The following is a 23,017-nucleotide window of genomic DNA, read 5'->3' on the forward strand; positions in this document are numbered from 1 at the left end:
CAGGAGACCAGGAGCACGGAGCAAGAGACTGGTACTGGAGCTGGAGATCAGAAGCAAAAGAATTAACAGGGACACTGGGGTGAGGCGGATTGGGATGGGAAGGGGGGTAAAAAGACAGGGGAGTGGGAAGAGGGGTAAAAAGACAGGAGAGTGGGAAGAGGGGGATTGGGGTGGATGAGGGGAGATCAGAGATGGACTTACCAAAGGGTCAGCAGGACTGGAACAGAAGACCCAGAGCAGGAGCCCGGGAGCCCGGAGCAGGAGACCAGGAACCCGGAGCAGGAGACCAGGAGCCCGGTGCAGGAGACCAGGAGCCCGGTGCAGGAGACCAGGAGCCCAGCGCTGTTGACCGGGAGCCCGAAGCTGGTGACCGGGAGCCCGGCGCAGGAGCCCGGGAGCAGTAGACCAGGAGCCCGGGAGCAGTAGACCAGGAGCCCGGAGCAGGAGACCGGTACTGGAGCTGGAGATCAGAAGCAAAAGAATTAACAGGGACACTGGGGTGAGGCGGATTGGGGTGGGAAGGGGGGTAAAAAGACAGGGGAGTGGGAAGAGGGGTAAAAAGACAGGAGAGTGGGAAGAGGGGGAAGAGGGGGATTGGGGTGGATGAGGGGAGATCAGAGATGGACTTACCAAAGGGTCAGCAGGACTGGAACAGAAGACCCAGAGCAGGAGACCAGGAACCCGAAGCAGGAGACCAGGAACCCGGAGCAGGAGACCAGGAGCCCGGAGCAGGAGACCAGGAGCCCGGTGCAGGAGACCAGGAGCCCGGTGCAGGAGACCAGGAGCCCGGTGCAGGAGACCAGGAGCCCGGTGCAGGAGACCGGTACTGGAGCTGGAGATCAGAAGCAAAAGAATTAACAGGGACACTGGGGTGGGAAGGGGGGTTAAAAGACAGGGGAGTGGGAAGAGGGGTAAAAAGACAGGGGAGTGGGAAGAGGGGGATTGGAGTGAATGAGGGGAGATCAGAGATGGACTTACCAAAGGGTCAGCAGGACTGGAACAGAAGACCCAGAGCAGGAGACCGGGAGCCCGGCGCTGGTGACCAGGAGCCCGGCGCTGGTGACCGGGAGTGGAGCTGGAGACTCGGACCAGAGCTGGAGACCGCTGCAGGACGCAGAAAAAAAAGGTAAGGGGGGGTAAAAAGAGGGGGGAGGGGGGATTGGGGTGGATGAGGGGAGAACAGACTTACCAAAGTCTTCTCTGCAGGATCAGCAGCAGGCTCTGGAGCAGGAACCACAGCAGGTCAGGAGCAGAAGATCCAGGAGCTGGAGCAGAAGATCCAGGACGCTGGAACAGAAGATCCAGGAGCAGCGGCAGCAGCAGCGACTGGAACAGTGAGAAGATGGTCTTGTGGTGTCACAGAATATTCTGTGGCACTACAAGGCCCAGCACAGACACATCAGATGTGATCGCTCTGTAGAAATCCTCACCAAATGTGAGGGTCTGCAGGGCGGTCACAGGGTGATGATGGGGTGGTGACAGGTGGAGGTAATCTGATTGGAGCAATCATTGATGACATCGATCGCTCCAATCAGAGTACCTGAATACAGGTGACCAGGCGGTCACAGGGAGGTGTCACCCCTCTGTGACCCCCTGTGGTGCATGTTGTGCCCCAGCCATCTCATTGGTGACACTGATTGCACCAATCAGACATGGCTGGAGCAGAGCACGCACCACAGGGGGTCACAGAGGGGTGACACCTCCCTGTGACCGCCTGGTCACCTGTATTCAGGTACTCTGATTGGAGCAATCGATGTCATCATCGATCGCTCCAATCACAGCAGTCTGGGGGCTTGAGTCACATTACAGGGGGTCATGGGGCGGTGACAGGCAGGTCACAAGCCGGTCACCGCCCCATGACCGCCCTGTCACCGTGCAGTCACGCTACGATCGGTGCGATCGATGTGATCGGCGATCGCACCGATCATAGCAGTCCGGGGCCAGGGCTGGGGTGTCCTAGCAACAGTCTAGGATCGGTGCTCATAGGAGCACCGATCCTAGGCTGCAGATTACTGTTTCCGGCAATCACATTGCCGGAAACAGTGAGAAATGCTGTGATTGGCTGTTCAGATTTGAACAGCCAATCACAGCGATCGCTGGTGCGGGGGGGCGGCGACAGCCCCCGGGATGATGACGCCATCTACCAGGAGGTAAGATGGCACCGTAACTTTAATGCTGTCACCGCGACTTAAGTCGCGGTGCCGCATTAAAGATATGACGTACTAATACGGGTCTGGCTCTTAAGTCCCAGGGCACCTGTATTCAGGTACTCTGATTGGAGCAATCGATGTCATCATCGATCGCTCCAATCACAGCAGTCTGGGGGCTTGAGTCACATTACAGGGGGTCATGGGGCGGTGACAGGCAGGTCACAAGCCGGTCACCGCCCCATGACCGCCCTGTCACCGCGCGGTCGCGCTACGATCGGTGCGATCGATGTGATCGGCGATCGCACCGATCATAGCAGTCCGGGGCCAGGGCTGGGGTGTCCTAGCAACAGTCTAGGATCGGTGCTCATAGGAGCACCGATCCTAGGCTGCAGATCACTGTTTCCGGCAATCACATTGCCGGAAACAGTGAGAAATGCTGTGATTGGCTGTTCAGATTTGAACAGCCAATCACAGCGATCGCTGGTGCGGGGGGGCGGCGACAGCCCCCGGGATGATGACGCCATCTACCAGGAGGTAAGATGGCACCGTAACTTTAATGCTGTCACCGCGACTTAAGTCGCGGTGCCGCATTAAAGATATGACGTACTAATACGGGTCTGGCTCTTAAGTCCCAGGGCACAGATGCGTATTAGTACATCAGATGTTATTAAGGGGTTAAATCCATCTTGTTAAGCTACTATGACCACCACGTCTCTTCCAAGGGGCATTAAAACCATCTTGTTAAGCTACTGCGACTTCCACCACTCTTCCAACGGGCATTGATATTGTCTTTTTATTCCACTGCGACCTCCATTACTCTTCCAAGGGGCATTAAAACCATCTTGTTAAGCTACTGTGACCTTCACGTCTCTTAGAAGAGGCATTGAAACGATCTTGTCAAGCTTCTGCGACATCCACCACTCTTCCAAGGGGCATTGATATTGTCTTTTGTCTTTTTATTCCACTGTGACCTCCACCACTCCTCCAAGGGGCATTAAAAAAGATGACAAAGAGTTTTCAAGTTGCCCTTTCCTCAGTTCGAAATGTAATTAAGAAATGGCAGTTAACAGGAACAGTGGAGGTCAAGATAAGGTCTGATAACCAAGCAAAATTTTAGTGAGAGCTGCTCGTAAGATTGCTATAGAGGTAAATCAGAATCCCCGCTTGACTGAAAAAGACCTTCAGAAAGATTTAGCAGATTCTGGAGTTGTGGTACATTGTTCTACTGTTCAGAGACACCTGCACAAATATGGACTTCATGTAAGAACCATCAGAAGAAAATCTCTCCTGCATACTCTCCATAAAATTTAACATCAGAAGTATGCAAAAGAGCATCTAAACAAGCTTGATGCATTTTGGAAACAAGTCCTGTGGACCAAGTTTAAAATAGAACTCTTTGGCCACAATGATCAAAAGATATGTGTGGAGAAAAAAGGGCACAGAATTTCAGGGAAAGAACGTCTCTCCAACCATTACGCATGAGGGTGAATCAGTCATGCTTCGGGGTTGCAGCCAATGGCACGGGGAACATTTCATAGGTAGAGGGAAGAATTGATTCAATGAAATTTCAACAAATTCTTGATGCAAACATAACACCATCTGTAAAACTATCTGAAGTTGAAAAGTGGATGGCTTCTACAAATGAATAATGATCCTCAACACATGTAAAAATCCACAATAGATTACCTCAAAAGGAGCAAGCTGAAGGTTTTACAATGGCCCTCGCAGTCCCCTGATCTGAGCATCATTGAAAATCTGTGGCTAGACCTCAAAATAGCAGTGCATGCAAGTTGACCCAAGAATCTCACAGAACTGGAAGAATTTGCCAAGGAAGAATGGATGAAAATCCCTCAAACAAGAATTGAAAGACTCTTGGTTGGCTACAAAAAGCCCCAGAAGAAGGCACTTTGGCCAAAACGCGCATTGGGGTGGTGGCACCACAACTCCCAGGTAAATTATGTTCATTTTAGGACTACTTTATGAGTACTGATACTACCTACATCTGTGTACAAGCTCACGCTTGTATGTATGCCTGGGTGACCAGAGTGCTGATGCTTTTTTTGATTACAGATACAAATTGTGACCTGAATAAATTTGAATTTGTGCTGCACTCTGAAGCCCCAAGGTTACTGCTATTCCGAAAATGCATATATTAATAATTTGCCTGTCTGGTTGTGGTGCCACATTTTGGTGGGTTTCTGTCATCACCCTTTCTTATATCCCTATGTTGGTACTACATGCAGGGTGCCCAGACTTTTGCATCAGCCCGAAGCATGACTGATTCACCCTCATGCGTAATGGTTGGAGAGACGTTCTTTCCCTGAAATTCTGTGCCCTTTTTTCTCCACACATATCTTTTGATCATTGTGGCCAAAGAGTTCTATTTTAAACTTGGTCCACAGGACTTGTTTCCAAAATGCATCAAGCTTGTTTAGATGCTCTTTTGCATACTTCTGATGTTAAATTTTATGGAGAGTATGCAGGAGAGATTTTCTTCTGATGGTTCTTACATGAAGTCCATATTTGTGCAGGTGTCTCTGAACAGTAGAACAATGTACCACAACTCCAGAATCTGCTAAATCTTTCTGAAGATCCTTTTTTCTAATTTTTGTTGTCTAAAATACAAAGGAAGTGTGTCATCTTTAACTTTAGACCTTTTAGAGATCATTTCATCTTCAACTTGCTTAACTGTTCATAATAACAGTAATTTTGACCAGGGGCGCCCAAACTTTTACATGCCTCTGAACACCTGTCCCTCAGTCGTTAAATACCCGTCTCAAAACACACTCACTTAGGAAAATTCAGAGAAAATCTAGAAAGTCAAATAACTGGCTCTTGTTTTCTTACAGATTTATTAAAAATCCGTCCAGCTCCTAATAATGGAACACATGGCAGTCTGAATCATTTACTAAAAGAACCATTTTTTACTCCAACCGTTAATCAAGAAAAATCAGATCCATTAACGTGCGCATTTACACAGCCATCTTCCAGTTTGGGCTGCAACTGCACAGATCTGGTAAGTGATCCCAGGCAGAGGTGACAAACGAACGACAAATGCATATTATTAATAAAATGATTTGGATATTGCAAATACTTGTGATATTTCAGATGGGTTTAATCTTGCATTTATTCAGTCACTAGTTTAGAATCATGAGTAGTTACTTCATTGAAGGAATTACAATTTGGTTATTGGAAAGCAGGAGCTAGGAAATAAACACAAATCTAATTATATCATAATAAATGGGTGTTCCAGAGTATACGAATATTAAAGTAGTATTGCAGTTTAATTAAGAGTTATTTTTGTTTCAGCATATAATTAAAGCAGTTCTACAGGTATAATTCACTATAAAAAAACATAACTGTTGTATAGTGGTTTATTTGCCAGAAAAAAAGTATTTATTTTGTATGCAATTGAAGGGGCTTTGGTGCACCCTTGCTGCTAAGTCCCGTCTAAGTGGTTTAATTGGCATTTTTTGGGAAAAAACTCTTTTTAAAAAGTTATTCCCAGGCTCAGGGGAAAAAAAAAATATATATATTTTTGTACCGTGTTAGCAAGTAGATAGAAAAATATTTAGATTTGAGAGTCCTCAGTGGTTGATACCTTTTAATGGCTAACTGAAAAGATGGTAATTGGTTGCAAGCTTTCGAGGCTACTCAGGCCTCTTCATCAGGCTAATATAACACAAAATCTGAACAGTCACATATTTATACACATTAGGACACAGAAATAATACAATAGATGAGACTGGTAACGTTAAGCAGAGCTATTACTGTGTGAGAAAGATAAACAGTTCTGGCTGTAAATATTGGTTCATAGATAAGGACTATTATGATGACCCCAAAGCTCTGAGGACCACATTCCTTAGTTGATGTAGAATGACATAAATCCATGCGACACATTCATTCCTGCTCTGAAGGTGTCAAAGGGCACCATTAGTTTATATTCTGAGACTCTTCTGTCTCTCTGAGATTTTAAGTTACCTTTTAATACCAATAATTTCATGTCTGTGATGTTGTGATCAGGTAACCAAAAATGCTTGGCCACAGGTAGATCTATTCTTTCTTCTTTTATTGTGTGGCGATGATGATTCATCCTTGTCCTAAGTTTTTGCCCTGTCTCCCCTAAATACGGACCCCCTGATGGACATGTTGTGTATTTAATTATATGCACCAAATATCCATCAGGGGGTCTGTATGTAGGGAAGACAGGGCAAAAACTTAGGACAAGGATGAATCTTCATCGCCACACAATAAAAGAAGAAAAAATAGATCTACCTGTGGCCAAGCATTTTTGTTTACCTGATCATAATGGAGTGGAGCTGCTCATGGTCGACCTCTGCTACAATCATTGTCTGTGGGACTGATAGAAATGTCTGAGTGGTTATCAGAGTTGTGTCACATTGGGTCTGACCCATTTCTGCATCTCCTTGGAAGGAAAAACGCTGCGGAAAAAACACAGTTTTGCCGCGTTTTTGACGCATTTTTTGAAGCGTTTTTTTAAAGTGTTTTTGTACATCAATGAATGCTTTTTGGAGCTAAATAAAGTTATTTGGTGGAAAATTGCTTTTTGGATTACCGTCAGAACTGGGGTGAGTATATTGGTTAGTTTAAATGATTAAAGAATGTGTCTGCTGTATTTCAAATAAAGTGTTTAATCTGTGTCTGTGTGTTTATTTAACCAGCACTTAGCAGCTCTTTGGACACAGCGTATTTTTGCTGCGCCCAAAACGTGGTGTTCTAATGCCGCACTTATGTTGTTGGTACATGTGAATCCACCGCATATAATGACACTTTAATCGGTCAAAATCTGCAGCAGAGACTAGCGTGTTGCGGGTGAGTCTGGGTACGTGGCCACGATCAGGAGCCGCTGCAGGTTTTACGCTGCATGTTTATACAGCGTCAAACCTGCAGCGTCCAGATGTTACAGCATAGTGGATGGGATTTCTAGAAATCCCATGTCCACTATGCGTGTGTCAAAGGCTGCGAATCACCCGTGGACACTAACATGCGGCACATCTTTCAGGACCTCAGCATGTAAAATTCTCTTGCGGAGTCACTAGTCTCCGCAACAGAAATTTGACCACTAGAATGTATTGAATGCAGTAAATCAGCATGGTTCAGTGAACACATGTGGATTTACCTGCGTTCAATGGAATGCAATGTTTTGGACGCAGCAAAAAATATGCATCCAAAGTGCTGCTACGTCTGGATCATGGGCGCAGAGCCTAAAATTAAAAAAAAAAATGGCGTGGGCTCCCGTGTCACTTTTATATCCAGCAGAGGGAAATCTGACTGCTGGGGGCTGATATTAGTAGCCGGGGAAGGGGCCATTAGCCAACAATGTTCCCTGGCTATTAAAATGGCTATTAAAATCATCCCACAGCTGTTTGTTTAGATTACAGGGGGACCCCAGAAAAATATTGATGCGGGGTCCCACTATAAAATCTAACCAGCAAAGGCTAAACAGACAGCTGCGGGCTGATATTAATAGCCAGGGAAGGGGCCATGAATACTAGCCCCCTCCACGGCAATTTAATATCAACCCTCAGCAGTCCCAGAAATGGCGCATCCATAAGATGCACCAAATCTGGAGCTTAGACTTAGACGAGTGGGGTAATGGGGTTGGGGTTCACGTCAGCCTTGTATTGGCAGCTGACGTGAAGCCCGGGTTAGTAAATTGGTCGCTGCTTTTTCAATAAATACACGGCCAGAATAAAGTATTTTAATGAAATAAAAAACACACGGTTTTAAAAATAGTTTTTATTATTCTCTCAGTCCCCGAATCCCTCGATCTTCTGAAAAAAAAAGTAAAATAACAAACAACCATATCCCTCATCTGTCCGCCATCACGATGTAGTCCACGATTACCACCAATGATTGTCCCTCGGCGATCCGTCTCACTTCTACAGCAGTGATATCAGCAATCACTGATGTCACTGCTGTAGAAGACAGCAATGTATACTGACAGGAGTGTAAAATCACTCCTGTCAGTATACATTGCAGCTTAAGTGAGGTCACTGGGGTTCATCAGCTGAAGATCAGCTGATCAGCCCCGGTGAGCTCACCACCAGTACTGGTGGGAACATTCTTGAGAATGTTCCCACGTGGAGGTCATGCGCTCATGTCACCGCAGATCCTGGCAGCGCAGTACACTGCTGGGAGCGAGCGCGCTCCCTGCAGTGTACCACTGGCCGCAGGAAGGAGAGGATCACTGGGGGACATCGCCGGACAGGTGAGAAAAAATATTTTATTTATTTATTTATTTTTTTTACTGACAGTGTTTCCCAGTGGGAGCGGCGGTCAGATGAGAGGAGTAGTATTCCTCCTCTGCCGACCCGGGTACCACCCGCATCGCGTTTCCGCAATGTTTCACCGCCCATTGGCTTTAATTGAAACGCAGCAAATCTGCAGGTATAATTATTATACCTGCGGATTTGCTGCATTTCAATTAAGGTCAATGAGTGGGAAACGCTCCGGAAACGCTGGGCATAATGGACATGTTGCGTTTTTTTCCGCAATGGTATTCCTGAGCGGACATTTCCGCATCATGTGCACAGCCCATCAGGATTACCATTGCAATAGCTAGCAGACCATTTTCGTGCAGAAAAAACGTCGCAAAAACACATAAAAAACGCTACGTATGCACTTAACCTTACAGAGAAGCCTATGGCAATTTTTTCTTGAATGGTAGGTTTGTCTTTTCTATGAGCACTTAATAACATGTACCGTATATTGTTCTGTCCACCAAAATTATCAGTGAAGGGTTTCTGATGCCTTATGGTGCACATTCAAGTTTCTCATTAACATTATCTATTTTTAGATATTTTAATTGTTTTAATGCTTGTCAGTGTCAGTTTTGATAGCATAAATCTAATAAATTTCTACATAAACACTGCCATTTTGGTTGGCTATTTTTGAGTAGTAGGTCTGTTTTTTCTTTTATCAGCTTATGTGTATTTTGTTCTGTTCTGTTGTCAATGAAGGGTGGCTGTAGTGAGTGAGCACTATGGTACACAAGTTTCTTCTTGACATTATCCATTTTTAGATATTTAATGTTTTTAACGTTTGTCGATGTCTGTTGTGATGTCATAAATCTAATACATTTTTTTTTATATATTTTTCTAATCATTACCTTTAAGTGTGATTCTCATTTTTACATATACACTGTCCTTTTTTGTTTGAATCTTGTCTTTCTTTATCTTTGCATTTGGTGTGAGCTCCTTATTTTTTTAGCCTGACTGCATAATAATTCATATTGTATATTGTATAAAGTTGAGAACCTTTGTGACCTCATGACTAGGCAGATTTGTGTGCACTAGAAGCAAGCCAAGTTCTTGAAATCCATGAGTAATTAATATAAAAAGCATATTACAATTTTCTAAAGCTGTTGACTATGCAATAGATAAGCTTTAAATAGAAATAGAAATGTGACTTCGGCCAACTACATTACAATTTTTGCAGAATTATTAACTAAAGAATATTAAAAGAAATAGCACTAAAGGATTTGGCCCATCTTCTTCAGTAGGAGCTCCACTCTCCAGTTTCCTAGTTGCTGAGGGGCGGTCACTCCTGCTTGATTGACAGTTTAGACCAGCAGTATTGTAGCACTGCTAGCCCGAACTGTGCACTATCATTGCTGCTATTTGAGGCAGACTTGCTTTTGCAGCATCGAAAGCACTCGGGGACTAAAGCTGGTGGGGATTGTTAATTGACACCATGCTCCAGCGATCTCAGCTGGTCTACGTGTAATGCTTATGAGTATTGTAATACATTAATGGAACACACTCAGATTGGGTCAAAGTTAACAATGGGGGGCTACTACAGGGGTCAGTATTGTGCCCTCTTCTTTTTAATATATTTATTAATGATGGGGCATACAGAGTAGAATTTCAATATTTACAGATAATAAGCTCTGCATGGTAATCAACACAGAAGATAATAACTTAATATTACAGAGAGATTTATGTAAGCTGGAGGCTTGGGCTGAGAAATGGCAATTAAAGTTTAATGTAGATAAATGTATGGAAATGCACTTAGGCAAAGGAAATAAAATGAATAATTATATACAAAATGGTGAAATTCTGGGTAAAACTGTCATTGAAAAAAACATTGGCGTACGGGTGGATAGCAAACTAAGCTTTAGTGATCAGTGTCAGGTAGCTGCTGCCAAGGAAAATAAAATAATAGGATGCATTAAAAGAGGCATAGATGCTCATTACAAAAACATAATTTTTCCTCTATTCAAGTCATTAGTGTGGCCACACGTAGCATACAGTGTACAAATATGGTTGCCTTGTATAAGAAGTACATAGCTGAACTAGAACAGGCGCAGAGAAGAGTGACCAAGGTTGTTAAAGCACCACTCTAGCGTTTTGTTTTTTTTTCAACATTGGAGTGGCATTTTAAATGTAAGTCCCCTGCCCCTGCTCATATACACACCCTCTGTGTCTTCACCATTTTTCGTCACCACTCTGGTCCCACAGCGGCATCTTGTGAGCGCAGTTTCTGACTGTCAGGAAGTCAGAAGCTACATCACAAGCTCTCAATGCAAGTCTATGAGAGCCAGAACAAGGCTCTCATAGACTTGTATTGAAAAATGACCTCCGCACCCCTCTATGAAACACTGGAGCTGCCGGCAGGTCAGTTTTCGGTGAAAACCGATGAGAGCGACTCTGGAAAACTATGAAGGTGGCAGCAGGTGAGTATGAGACAGAGGGCAGAGGAATTACATTTAAATCACCACTCCAACGGTGCAATATAAAAAATGCTGGAGTCGTGCTTTAAAGGAATGGGTGAACTGCAATACCAAGATAACCTATCACGCTTGGAGTTATTCAGTTTTGAAGAATGAAGGCTTAAAGAGAACCTGTCAGCAGGATTTAACACTATAAAGAAAAGGCGTGGCCATAATGTTGGTGCTATGCTGAATAAATTGATACCTGCGGTGAAGAAAACTGATCAGTGGTTGTTGTTTAATTAGCCTCTAACATTTTTTTCTGAACGATCAGCCTAAACTATTCTTTGGTCGACTGATATCTAAGACATATGGCGTGCTTTAGATACTCTTCACATTTGCATTTCATCTGAGTTTTCATTTAGCATGAAAATCACAGTGCACAGATGGATCCCTCCCATCATTTAATGGACCAAATTGATATAATTTATAATGATGCCCACCAAGCATCAATATGGTTTCTGTGTTTTTGACTGCTGAGATAGCTTAAAGGGTAGTATCTAATGGCAGTGTGAATTTAGTCTTAGTCTCATTTTATGCCATATTAACAACAGATAAATTAAGTAAAGGTATTTCATTTTTTATCACTTCAGACTGATGAAGCCATGCTCAATGGAAGATTAACTCTTGCTCAAGAAAGCAGTGAGTAACATAAGAATTGTTTTAGATGGTAAGCTTTTTTTTCTGTACTGACTGTAATTACATTTCTACTTTGCTCCACAGTAAATCAGTCAGAGGCAAGGAATTTGCCATATGGAAGGCCCATTAATGTAATTGTTAATAGCATGTATTGCCTCCTTCACCATGAAGGCTATGTGAGTGGTTATAGCCACAATTTATTCATGCCTCTCTGGAGTGCCTATACTGTGGAAGCACAGGTGAGTGCTACATAAAGCATACCAAGAAGAGTAGATTACAAATATATGCATTTGACCTTCTGACTGGAGGTAATTAGATTACTCATTTACTGCATCATTTAAATAATTGATGACTTTTCTGGGGACCAACATTTATTGTCTTAATACACATTAGACAAATACATTGATGCCCACTGATGATGCGCTCTATTTCCCTTTAAACAAAACATCTAATGTTGAACTACAGATTTTTTTCACAATATGTACAATTATTAAGCAATTTGTATTTTTGAGGATTGATTTTATTGAACAACTACAGAGCTGTCGATCAATCAAATCCTGAATATTTAAGAAAGTAAAAGTGAGGTTGTGTCTTTCTTAAGAGAGTATCTTATGTGTGTATCATTATTAGACAACTATTAGTGTGCAGAATTATTAGGCTGTGTGCCCACTATGCGTTTTTCAAGTATTTTTGTCGTGGAATTTCCTCAGCGAAAACGCTTAAAAACGCTTGGTAATACGTGCCCCATGGTCCCCAATGATAATCCGCATGTGCTATGTATATGCTGCAGAAATTTCCGCTGCGGATTATCATTGCGGAAAAATGCGCAGCATGTCCATTAATTTTGCGGACATGCAGCGTAATTGCCGCCATTGACTTGCATTGAACCGCATAACATCCGTATGTATACATATATACATGCGGATGTTATGCGATTCAATGTGTGGATGGTACCCGGGTCTGGAGAAGAGGAGACTCTCCTCCAGACTCGGGTACCATGTTACCTGTTGAAAAAAGAATTTAAAATAAAAAATAAAGATTATACTTACCTTCCGATGGCCCCCGGTCTCCATAGAGATGCGTCAGGTGTGTTGGGCGGCTCGCGATGGTCTAAAAAGACCTGCGGCGACGTCATTTAGTCATGTGACAGGTCACGCGACGGCTGACGTCACATGACTAAATGACATCACCGCAGATCCTTTTAGACCACCGCGAGACACGGGAAGACCGGACGCAGGGGAGAAAATACCGGGGGCCATGGGAAGGTAAGTATAATCTTTATTTTTTATTTTTTTACAATTTTTATTTCTTTTTTTTAACTATTACTTGGTCACACTATATAAATCCATGCCGGTTGCATGGATTTAAATAGTGTGACCAAGTTGTCAAGCACTATTCCCAGTGATGCTAAAATCGCTTGGAAAGCGCTTGATAACCCGCATGCAGAAATGCATGCAAAAACGCTTGACAAACTCTTCTACCTGGCAGGAAAAACGCATGTAACATCCGCATGTGTTTTTCCTGCCAGGGAGAAGTGGAAAAAATATGCAGCATTTCTGCATCGTGGACACTTAGCCTTATGCAACTAAATGAAAAACATAAATTTTTTCCTGTAATTCTGTAATTTATTTATTTTACCTGTTAAATTAAGAATAATAACCAAACAACTCAAAATGTACAAAAATACATTTCTGACATTTAAAAAAAAAAAAAAAAAGTGACCAATATAGCTACCATTCTTTTTTTATAACAGTCATAATCTTTCCATCCATGGAGTCTGTCAGTTTTTTAAAGAGAACCTGTCAGGTCCCCCATGCCCTCCAACCCAGCAGCATTCACATATGTATTACTAAATTCCCTGTTTAACCAGCCTTGTATAATGTTATTCACTTACATCCATGTTTAAAAAAAGTACTGTATTTTTCGGCCCATCCGAATGTTACTTTACCGGATAGTTGTGGTGGTGGTGGAGCGGGATCGCAGGGCCCTCCATGCCCTCCCTCCTTCAGGAGCAGCTGAGTTGAGATGCTGTCGGCGGTGAGGCAGAGCGGCTGGCTTGGGCCGGGACCTGTGCCTGACTGGGCTGAGGCCGGTCTCGAGCTGTGAGCGACGACGGGCAGTGAAGCAGAGCGGCCTGCATGGCTTTCCGGTGGCTGCAGCCATCTTCCTGTGGCCATGATCTACAGGAAAATGGCCGCCCGAGCCAGCGACTGCGCAGAAAAGGAGCTCCGGCAGTCATTTTCCTGTAGATCACAGCTTTAGGAAGATGGCCGCGGCTACCGGAAAGCCACGCACGCTGCTCTGCCTCACCGCCCGACGCCGCTCACAACCCAGCACAGGTCCCGGCCCCAGCCCCAGCTCCAGCTCCAGCCAGGCACAGGCCCCACCCAGGCATAGGCCCCAGCCAGGCTCAGGCCTCATCCCCAGCAAGGCCCCGGCCCCAGCCCCAGCTAGCCACAGGCCCCGGCCAGGCACCGACCCCACAGCATCTCACCTCTTCTGCTGCAGCCGCCAGGTTCCTGAAGAAGGGAATTGAGGGCCCTGCGATCCTGCTCCACCACCACCGCAACTCCCCACTGCTGGAGCACCGCCTTCTTGCATCTAGGGTCCGCAGCATTCCTCCACTTCCGCCGGCTTCCTGAAGGACCCAACCTCCTGTTACCCTCGCTCCACCGCCCCCCAGGTAAGATACCATACCTATTCAGACTAAAAGATGGACCCCCATATTATTAAAAAAAATGTTTTTCCTATTTTCCACCCTAAAATTTGGGGTGCGTCTTAAGGTCTGTTTTTCTTATGCTAATTAGGCCCTTGACTAGTTGATGGGGCCTTAGTTTCACCAAACTAGTCGGCCCTCTTTGTATGTTTCCCCTGTGGGAGTGATAACATGATTTGCACCAGCCAGCGTCATCGCCAGCTCAATGGAAGTCTCGCGAATGTGCGCCGCTCTATTCAGCAGCGTAATTGAGCTTCTGAAGCTGAGTGTACGCTTTCTGGCTTCAGAGGCGCACTGCGCATGACCGGAAGTGCAGAAGATGTACATTAGCATAGGAAAAGCAGAGGTTATAAATACTTTTTTTAAATATAGATGTAAATGAATAACATTATAAAAGGCTGGTTAGGCAGGGAATTTAGCTATACGTATGTGAATGCTGCTGGGTTGGAGGGAATGGGGGACTTGACAGGTTCCCTTTAATCTGTTTTGGGCAGTACCAACCACAGCCTCTTAGACCCTGCTCAGAGAGGTGTACTGTTTTCCTTCACTGTAAATCTCCTATTTAAGAAGACCCACAATTTCTCAATAACGTTTAGGTCAGGAAGAAGATCATATCATTATTCTTTCATCTTTCAGGCCTTTACTGGCTAGCCAAGCAGTTGAGGACTTTGATGCATACAATGTAGCTTTGTTCTGCATTATAAACATGGTTTTCTTGAAAGATGCTGACTTTTTAGTGTACCACTGCTTGAAGAAAGTGTCTTGTGAAAGCTGGCAGTAGGTTTGAGTTGATTTTGAGTCCATCTTCAAAAAGAAAAGGTCCAACTAGCTCATCCTTAATAATATCAGCCCATAGCAGTACCCCATCTCCCCCTTGTTGGTGTCTGAGTGGAAGTGGAGATGACTCGCCCAGGGGGATATGGGGGACTCGGTACCCGGGCCTTTACCTTCTTGGGATGTCACGGCGGTCGGCTCCTGGGCCCGTTCCCTGGGGTCACTCTTAAAAGGGGTTGTTGCTTGAAGGGATGATAAACGGTTTTGTCTCGTGACGAAACCTGTGGTTCCCGGTAATGGGTATCGGCGCTGCTGCAGACCTCTGGGGCAAATGTTAGGGCAGCTGAGTTGGTGCGGCTCTCCACAGGCAGAACACAGCTCCAGGGCAGTGTAGGTGCAGATGGTGATGCTGGGTGTTGTAGTGCAGGAGCGATAACGTGGTAGAAATAACTGACAGAAACAGTGGGGTGCAATCATCCGAGTTTACTCACAGTTATTTAGGTTCCTCAGGTGGCACTATACAGGTGACCATCTCCCACATTGCGCTGCGCTCACCAGGCAGGGGTTCAGCACTCCCTCAAGTATCTCAAGAGCACTTAACGGGACCCCTCTCTGTATGTTCCTTTCTTAGCTGACTTCCAGCGCTGGGTCTCTCCCTCCTGCCCTGCGCCCCGCCACACAAAGTCCTGATCGGGTACCTTGAGATCCCTCTGGGCAACTTGAAGTTCCCAGACCTTGCTTGGTGCCCTTTTCGGCGGCTTAGGTGCGGATGTGGCAACTGCACCTTGAAAGTGCAGAAGCCTCCGGTTTTCTAGCTGAGACCTAAAGTAACTCGGCTAGTCCAGGGACCGGTTCCCTTCTTGAGGCCTGATCCCTCTACCGCCTGGCAGATTCGGGCGTACGGGTGCCGTCCTGCACTCACTGTACCCCCTGGGATCCCTTCAGTTCCTGGAGCCTTCCTCCCTAGCTCCCACTCCTCTCTCAGTCTTGGGCTTGACAGGCTGAGCCTGCCTCCCGAGCAGAGCTCCTGAAAAGCCTCTGCTCCCTTCACTTCTCCTCCTCTGACTCACTCTTCAACTCTCTAAAAAGATGGCTTCCCTATACAGGGTGGTCCAAAAGTAGGTGGACAGAAAGTGTAATAAGGTTATGAAGGTTATGGAACAGTCACAGGAGATAAGTATCTCAAAATTCTAATGAATCAAGTTGTTCCCCAGTTACAGCAACAGCCTAATTCAAATGAACTTTATTTCCAACAAGATGGGGCTCCTCCACATTATTCAAGAGTAGCCCGCGAGTATCTTGATGAAACATTTCCTAATAAATGGATTGGCCGAAGAGGCCCACTTGATTGGCCAGCACGTTCACCAGCCTTGACCCCAATGGATTTTTTCTTTTGGGGAGTACTCAAGGACAAAGTTTATAGTCGAAAACCAAAAAGTGTCAGTGATTTGAAAAATTGCATAAGAGATGCATTTCAAGAAATTCAAGAAATTAATACCCAAAGAGACTTGTGCAAAAAAGTTTGTCGAAGCGTAAAAGGCAGACTTCAAAGCTGTGCAAATTGTAATAGAAAACAGTTTGAGCACCTGCGTTGATAACATTTAAGGGCTTTTGTATTATTGTTTCAGAATAAAATGTAATTGTCAATGTTATGCTTGTGTTAGTAAATATAATTTTATATATAAATCAAAATAAATGTTATTATTTTCCGTCCACCTACTTTCAGACCACCCTGTATATATACAGTACAGACCAAAAGTTTGGACACACCTTCTCATTTAAAGATTTTTCTGTATTTTCATGACTATAAAAATTGTACATTCACACTGAAGGCATCAAAACTATGAATTAACACATGTGGAATTATATACTTAACAAAATAGTTTGAAACAACTGAAAATATGTCTTATATTCTAGGTTCTTCAAAGTAGCCACCTTTTGATTTGATGACTACTTTGCACACTCTTGGCATTCTCTTGATGAGCTTCAAGAGGTAGTCACCGGAAATGGTTTTCACTTCACAGTTGTGCCCTGTCAGGTTTAATAAGTGGGATTTCTTGCCTTATAAATGGAGTTGGGACCATCAGTTGTGTTGTGCAGAAGTCAGGTGGATACACAGCTGATAGTCCTACTGAATAGACTGTTAGAATTTGTATTATGGCAAGAAAAAAGCAGCTAAGTAAAGAAAAACGTGCGGCCATCATTACTTTAAGAAATGAAGGTCAGTCAGTGCAAAAAATTGGGAAAACTTTGAAAGTGTCCCCAAGTGCAGTTGCAAAAACCATCAAGCGCTACAAAGAAACTGGCTCACATGAGGACCGCCCCAGGAAAGGAAGACCAAGAGTCACCTCTGCTTCTGAGGATAAGTTTATCCAAGTCACCAGCCTTAGAAATCGCAGGTTAACAGCAGCTCAGATTAGAGACCAGGTCAATGCCACACAGAGTTCTAGCAGCAGACACATCTCTTCAACAACTGTTAAGAGGAGACTTTGTGCAGCAGGCCTTCATGGTAAAATACGTAGCTGCTAGGAAACCACTGCTAATGACAGGCAACAAGCAGAAGAGACTTGTTTGGGCTAAAGAACACAAGGAATGGACATTAGACCAGTGTAAATCTGTGCTTTGGTCTGATGAGTCCAAATTTGAGATCTTTGGTTCCAACCACAGTGTCTTTGTGCGACGCAGAAAAGGTGAACAGATGGACTCTACATGCCTGGTTCCCACCGTGAAGTATGGAGGAGGAGGTGTGATGGTGTGGGGGTGCTTTGCTGGTGACACTGTTGGGGATTTATTCAAAATTGAAGGCATACTGAACCAGCATGGCTACCACAGCATCTTGCAGCGGCATGCTATTCCATCCGGTTTGCGTTTAGTTGAACCATCATTTATTTTTCAACAGGACAATGACCCCAAGCACACCTCCAGGCTGTGTAAGGGCTATTTGACCAAGGAGGAGAGTGATGGGGTGCTACGCCAGATGACCTGGCCTCCACAGTCACCAGACCTGAAACCAATCGAGATGGTTTGGTGTGAGCTGGACCGCAGAGTGAAGGCAAAAAGGCCAACAAGTGCTAAGCATCTCTGGGAACTCCTTCAAGATTGTTGGAAGACCATTTCCGGTGACTACCTCTTGAAGCTCATCAAGAGAATGCCAAGAGTGTGCCAAGCAGTCATCAAAGCAAAAGGTGGCTACTTTGAAGAACCTAGAATATAAGACATATTTTCAGTTGTTTCACACTTTTTTGTTAAGTATATAATTCCACATGTGTTAATTCATAGTTTTGATGCCTTCAGTGGGAATGTAGAATTTTCATAGTCATGAAAATAATGAAAAATCTTTAAATGAGAAGGTGTGTCCAAACTTTTGGTCTGTACTGTATATAAATCTTCAAGTGCTCCCCTGTACTGCGTCCTCCACCCACACCCACTACTTGGATCACTTTTGGTTCCCCCCACTTCAGCCAGGGACGGGTCAGCAGAAGAAGTACATAATGCCCTTCCAGCTGGCCTGGAGTAGTGTAGTGTTGAGTGCAGATGTTAGGGTCCCGGGCAGTACTCCATCCTTACCTGAGATAAGGAGATGCCACACCTCTGGGTGAGGTGCAGTACCTCTGTAGCGACTGAACCCTCAGGGGCGCCACAGAAGTCTGTGCCCATTACTGATCTAGCCACAGATCTGTGGTCTGTCAAGAGTCACGTTCAACTTATGTGTCTTATCAGTGGTGGTTGGTTTCAGCCTTCCTTAAAGGGGTTGTCCGGTCAAAAGTGATAAGTCTCCAGTCACTCTGTGTGACTGCAGACTTATGAATCCCCCCAGCATACGCACTGTGCGCTGCGGTGATTCACTGGTGTGAGACCTGGTAACAGAGGGTATGTATGTGTTATACATACCCCTCATCCAGTGGGCGCGGCCTCATTCTCCATACACTTGTATTGAAGGAGAGGCGCCTTCTAGTCGGACGCACCCACTGGCCATCCATGTCACTAGATTGGGCGTGGCCTCGCTCCATACAAATGAATGGAGAGAGGTGGCACTGCATGGCCGGGGTTATGTATAACATATACACAGTCTCCGGTTCCAGGTCTCATACACAGTGACTGCAGACTTATCACTTTTGACCGGATAACCCCTTTAACTTGGCCATGTCTGTGAGAACTGAACACTTTGTACATATGGGCACTCCAGCTCTGGAATATTACAGCACAGGAGAATAATGTGTTAAATATTTTTTGACCCTGTTGACTATCTGCAACAAAACTTTTGACGTTACTGTGATCTCACCCCAATATCTTTGTGATGCGCCCCCTGGGCCGTGTGTGCACGCGTGTGGGTTACCCGGAGCCGGGTCTCTGGGGGTTGTAGTCTCCGTGGCGGCGACCCGGTCCCGTGGCTCAGGGTGGTCAAACCAGTGGCAGTCTTTTATATGTTTTAGGTTAATGTCCGACTACGCCACCCGTGGATTGCGGTCAGGGTGTACCGCCGCTGCGAGGCAGACTGCTGAGGCTGGTGTTGTATGCGCAGCAGAGGATTGGACAACTCCCCAGGGGAGGAGTATAGCCTCAGGGCAGTGAGTGTGGATGATGGTAGTGATGGTGCACGGGTGAAGCAGGAACGACTCAGAGTCTTTGCAGTGCAGTTCAGGGTCTTTAGTGATGAAGATAAGGCAGACCCTCCCGGGAGTACTGGCTAGCATAAGAGGCCTGGGCAGTCTGTGAACAAACAGGAGTTCCCCTGGCCAGGTGGAGTTGTAGGCCTCCCCGTCTGTCTGCACTCTTCCTGGCTACCTTGCTGTAAGCGAATGGAAGTAGCCCACATCCCTGAGTATACCGTGTGGTGCTCACCCGTATGGCTGGTGACTTGGGGCCTTCTGATAGCCTCCGCTCCTCAATGGCGGTGCTGGTCCCTTGCTCGTGACTGAGCCTCCGGGCTTCTATGGCCAGAGGACCTGGAATCACCTGCCGGCTGGTTTCTGCGATGGACTTAGAGATCCTCACAGCCTCGGACTCCGTTGTCTGGTCGTAGTGTCTTCAGCCAGGATGAGTAATATCTGCTTCCAGTCCCTGGCACTCAGCTCCTGCTCCTACAGAGCTCCTAGCTGTTGCTTTCCCTGTGTCTGGAACTTCACTCTCTCTCTCTCTAGCTTCACTACTCTAACCCCGCTCCAGATCCAGTTTATATAGGGCAGATTCCTCCCCTATCTGGTCGGGGACAGTAGGTGTTGCATGTTCAAGGGCTCCTGACCAGGGAACCTCCCACTTGCTCTCAGATGTGATATTTCTATCACTGTGGCAACCAGACCACTGGGGTACCACATTTGCAATTTCAAGAGTCCTGCATCTCTCTGTAAGACTTGTAACAATTTTTGACTTTTCAGAGTCAGATATACCTCTTTTTTGGCCCATTTTGCCTAAGCTGTCTAATAATTCTTAAATTCTGTAGTCCCTCGTATAAAACGGGAAAACATTATATTCACCTCCAGCACCAGCAAAATCGGCACCAGATCTCCCGCCACACATGTGACATTGTTTCGTACAGTTCTCCTAAATGGCATAACTATGCAAGACGATTGTAGAAAGAACCAGATATTGCTGGAACGTTGCTGGTGTGGGAGGGGAGTGTATGTTTTTTTTATTTTCATTAAGGACTACAACAATTAAGAAGGGGTTATCAGCCCCTTTAAGAAAGTGTTTGCAGTAAAAAAAATAAAATAAAAAGAATAAAACCATTTGTAGTTTCTTTTTGTATAACAGAGATAAAATAAAATAAAAATCTGACACTTTAAATGCAGCAACATACAATCTTTGTTTTTCCCATAAAGTGAGTTATTATTGCAAAAAAAAAATAGTAAGACATAAAAAACATACATACATATTTGCTAAAGATGAAATCATACTAACATAGAATGAAAGTAATGTTTTAATTAAATCGATGGAATATGCATGGATTGAAAAAAAATAAAATGAAAACATTGCTTGGTCCTTAAAGAAGCCCTCTCATGAATATTTTTTAATAAATCTGTGCATATGTGCATGTAGTGTTGTGTAGTGTGTGGTAACATACTCAACCTACCGCCTTTTCTCCAGGATCCAGCGCCGCTTCGCTCGTCTTCTGAGTGACGTCTCTTCAGACTCTCTGGGTCACATTGCGTTCTGTGTGACCCAGAAGTGTTTTTTACAATGTGGATCTATGGAGCTTCAGAATGAGGCTCCATAGGCTTACATTGTAAGAGAGACTTCTAGCTCACGTATAAAGCAGTGTGATCCAAATAGTCTGAAGAGCGGTGACGTCATTGGAAACAGGAACGAACGGTGTATATTAACATACACACTATATTACATGCACATATATACATCTTCATGGGAGTGCTTCTTTAAGGCTCAAACAGGCTGGCTTGCTAAGGGGTTAAAGTTGTACTGTTTCTAATGGGTGATGTGATCTGCTCAATTACTAAAAGTTTGTCACAAACATGTTCAAAACGGTAAAAACCTTGAAATTGCTCCCTACCTAGTTACATCATACTGCAGCCTGAGAGCAGCAATTGTCTGCCCTATGTTTGACGTTCACTTGTAGGACACAGTGACTAAGTTCATAATACAGAACGCTCTTTCATTGACGTTCCACTGATTTCATTACTTTTAGTAAGAAACAAAGTTTAATTCCAGGCTCTCATCATTACTAAGAATGGAAAAATTCAGAAATATGACAAGGTGACCATGAATACTTGATGAATTAGGTATATGGATTAAATGACACTAGGTTTTTTAATTGTCCAGGGAGAAGGCTCTTCTCTTCCTCCTACATTACCAGACTGTCTGCGGCCTGACGGTAGAGTCCCAGAGGCAAACAGCCAAAACTGCTCAGACTACTTGCCAGATATGAGCATAACCCACAGCTTCCTCCATCCTCCCAGTAAGTACATTTCTTTAAATAGGGATTTGCAAAAGCTTTAATCATCTGGATGTGGCTGAGCGTAAGTCTAAACCTATTACAAAACAAAAGCGTTGCCAGTTGTGGGCGTTGATGTGGACTGGCAAGGGATCCACTCTGCGTGGTTCTTGTTATAAAGACACAAACTTCCTATGTGTGTGCAGTATCAACATCACAGTTGGCTCCACATGAAGGGGCATGTACAAATTTCATCGATTTAGTGCTCGGCTTTGTAGGTACTTTCCATTTTTGATGTTTTCCAATACAGAAATCCCTTTTAACTGTCCTGTTATGCAGTAGTTTTAACAGCTTAGCAAAATGTAATGTGGTGTGACAGCAGATCAAAGTATATAATAAAAGTATGATTCTTAAGAAAAGGAAAGATCCTGGAAGAGATGACCGCAGAATAGAGATGATCATCCTCTTTTGATTCTAAAAGTTTTCCTGTAATTGTTGTACAGTTCATTTAATTTTTGCTAAATGGTATTTTTTATTTGTGTTATGAGATGATTTCACATTTCTGCCGACCTTCTCATGGCCGTAATACTGGTTCATTTTTGAATATATGGGTGCATTTTTTCAAATACCTACACCTCTAGTGGTGCCACTGACCTGGAATTAGATGACCATACAATATGGGTAATCCAAATTGTTACATTAGAACGTGGTAGGTAAAATATGTCCATATTATGGCCATCTGACAACAAGCTAAGTGTTCTCATCACCAAAGACTGTACTTATCAAGTGCTGTGGCCATAAGAATGCTAAAATTAGTGAAGTTTTTGAGTTTCATCAGAAGAGTACTTATATTTTTAAGGGCCGAACCATCATTTGTGTTTTAAACTGACTTTTCTTTTTTTGTCATAGTCTTTGTTGCTGTTTTTTTGCGCAAAATTCTTCAAAATAGTACACATCTACAGTGGGGAAAAAAAGTATTTAGTCAGCCACCAATTGTGCAAGTTCTCCCACTTAAAAAGATGAGAGAGGCCTGTAATTGACAGCATAGGTAGACCTCAACTATGAGAGACAAAATGAGAAAACAAATCCTGAAAATCACATTGTCTGATTTGGAAAGA

The 23,017-nt window shown here is 44.4% G+C and overlaps 1 protein-coding gene across 2 annotated transcripts in view; it reads left to right on the forward strand.

Annotated features, from left to right (window-relative positions):
• The window catches only part of ENPP3 (ectonucleotide pyrophosphatase/phosphodiesterase 3), a 190,827-nt gene that overhangs the window by 149,206 nt on the left and 18,604 nt on the right, over window positions 1-23,017 (forward strand). For both annotated transcript variants that reach the window (XM_073671257.1, XM_073671258.1), the window contains exons 18-21: window positions 5,000-5,166; window positions 11,478-11,526; window positions 11,608-11,762; window positions 21,788-21,923. In XM_073671257.1, coding sequence (XP_073527358.1) covers window positions 5,000-5,166; window positions 11,478-11,526; window positions 11,608-11,762; window positions 21,788-21,923 — 507 coding nt within the window. The remainder of the gene's footprint in view (window positions 1-4,999; window positions 5,167-11,477; window positions 11,527-11,607; window positions 11,763-21,787; window positions 21,924-23,017) is intronic.

The sequence above is a fragment of the Phyllobates terribilis genome, unplaced genomic scaffold (assembly GCF_046119375.1).
Source record: "Phyllobates terribilis strain yellow unplaced genomic scaffold, ASM4611937v1 Scaffold_3__8_contigs__length_932513732, whole genome shotgun sequence".
In the NCBI taxonomy this organism is placed as follows: domain Eukaryota; kingdom Metazoa; phylum Chordata; class Amphibia; order Anura; family Dendrobatidae; genus Phyllobates; species Phyllobates terribilis.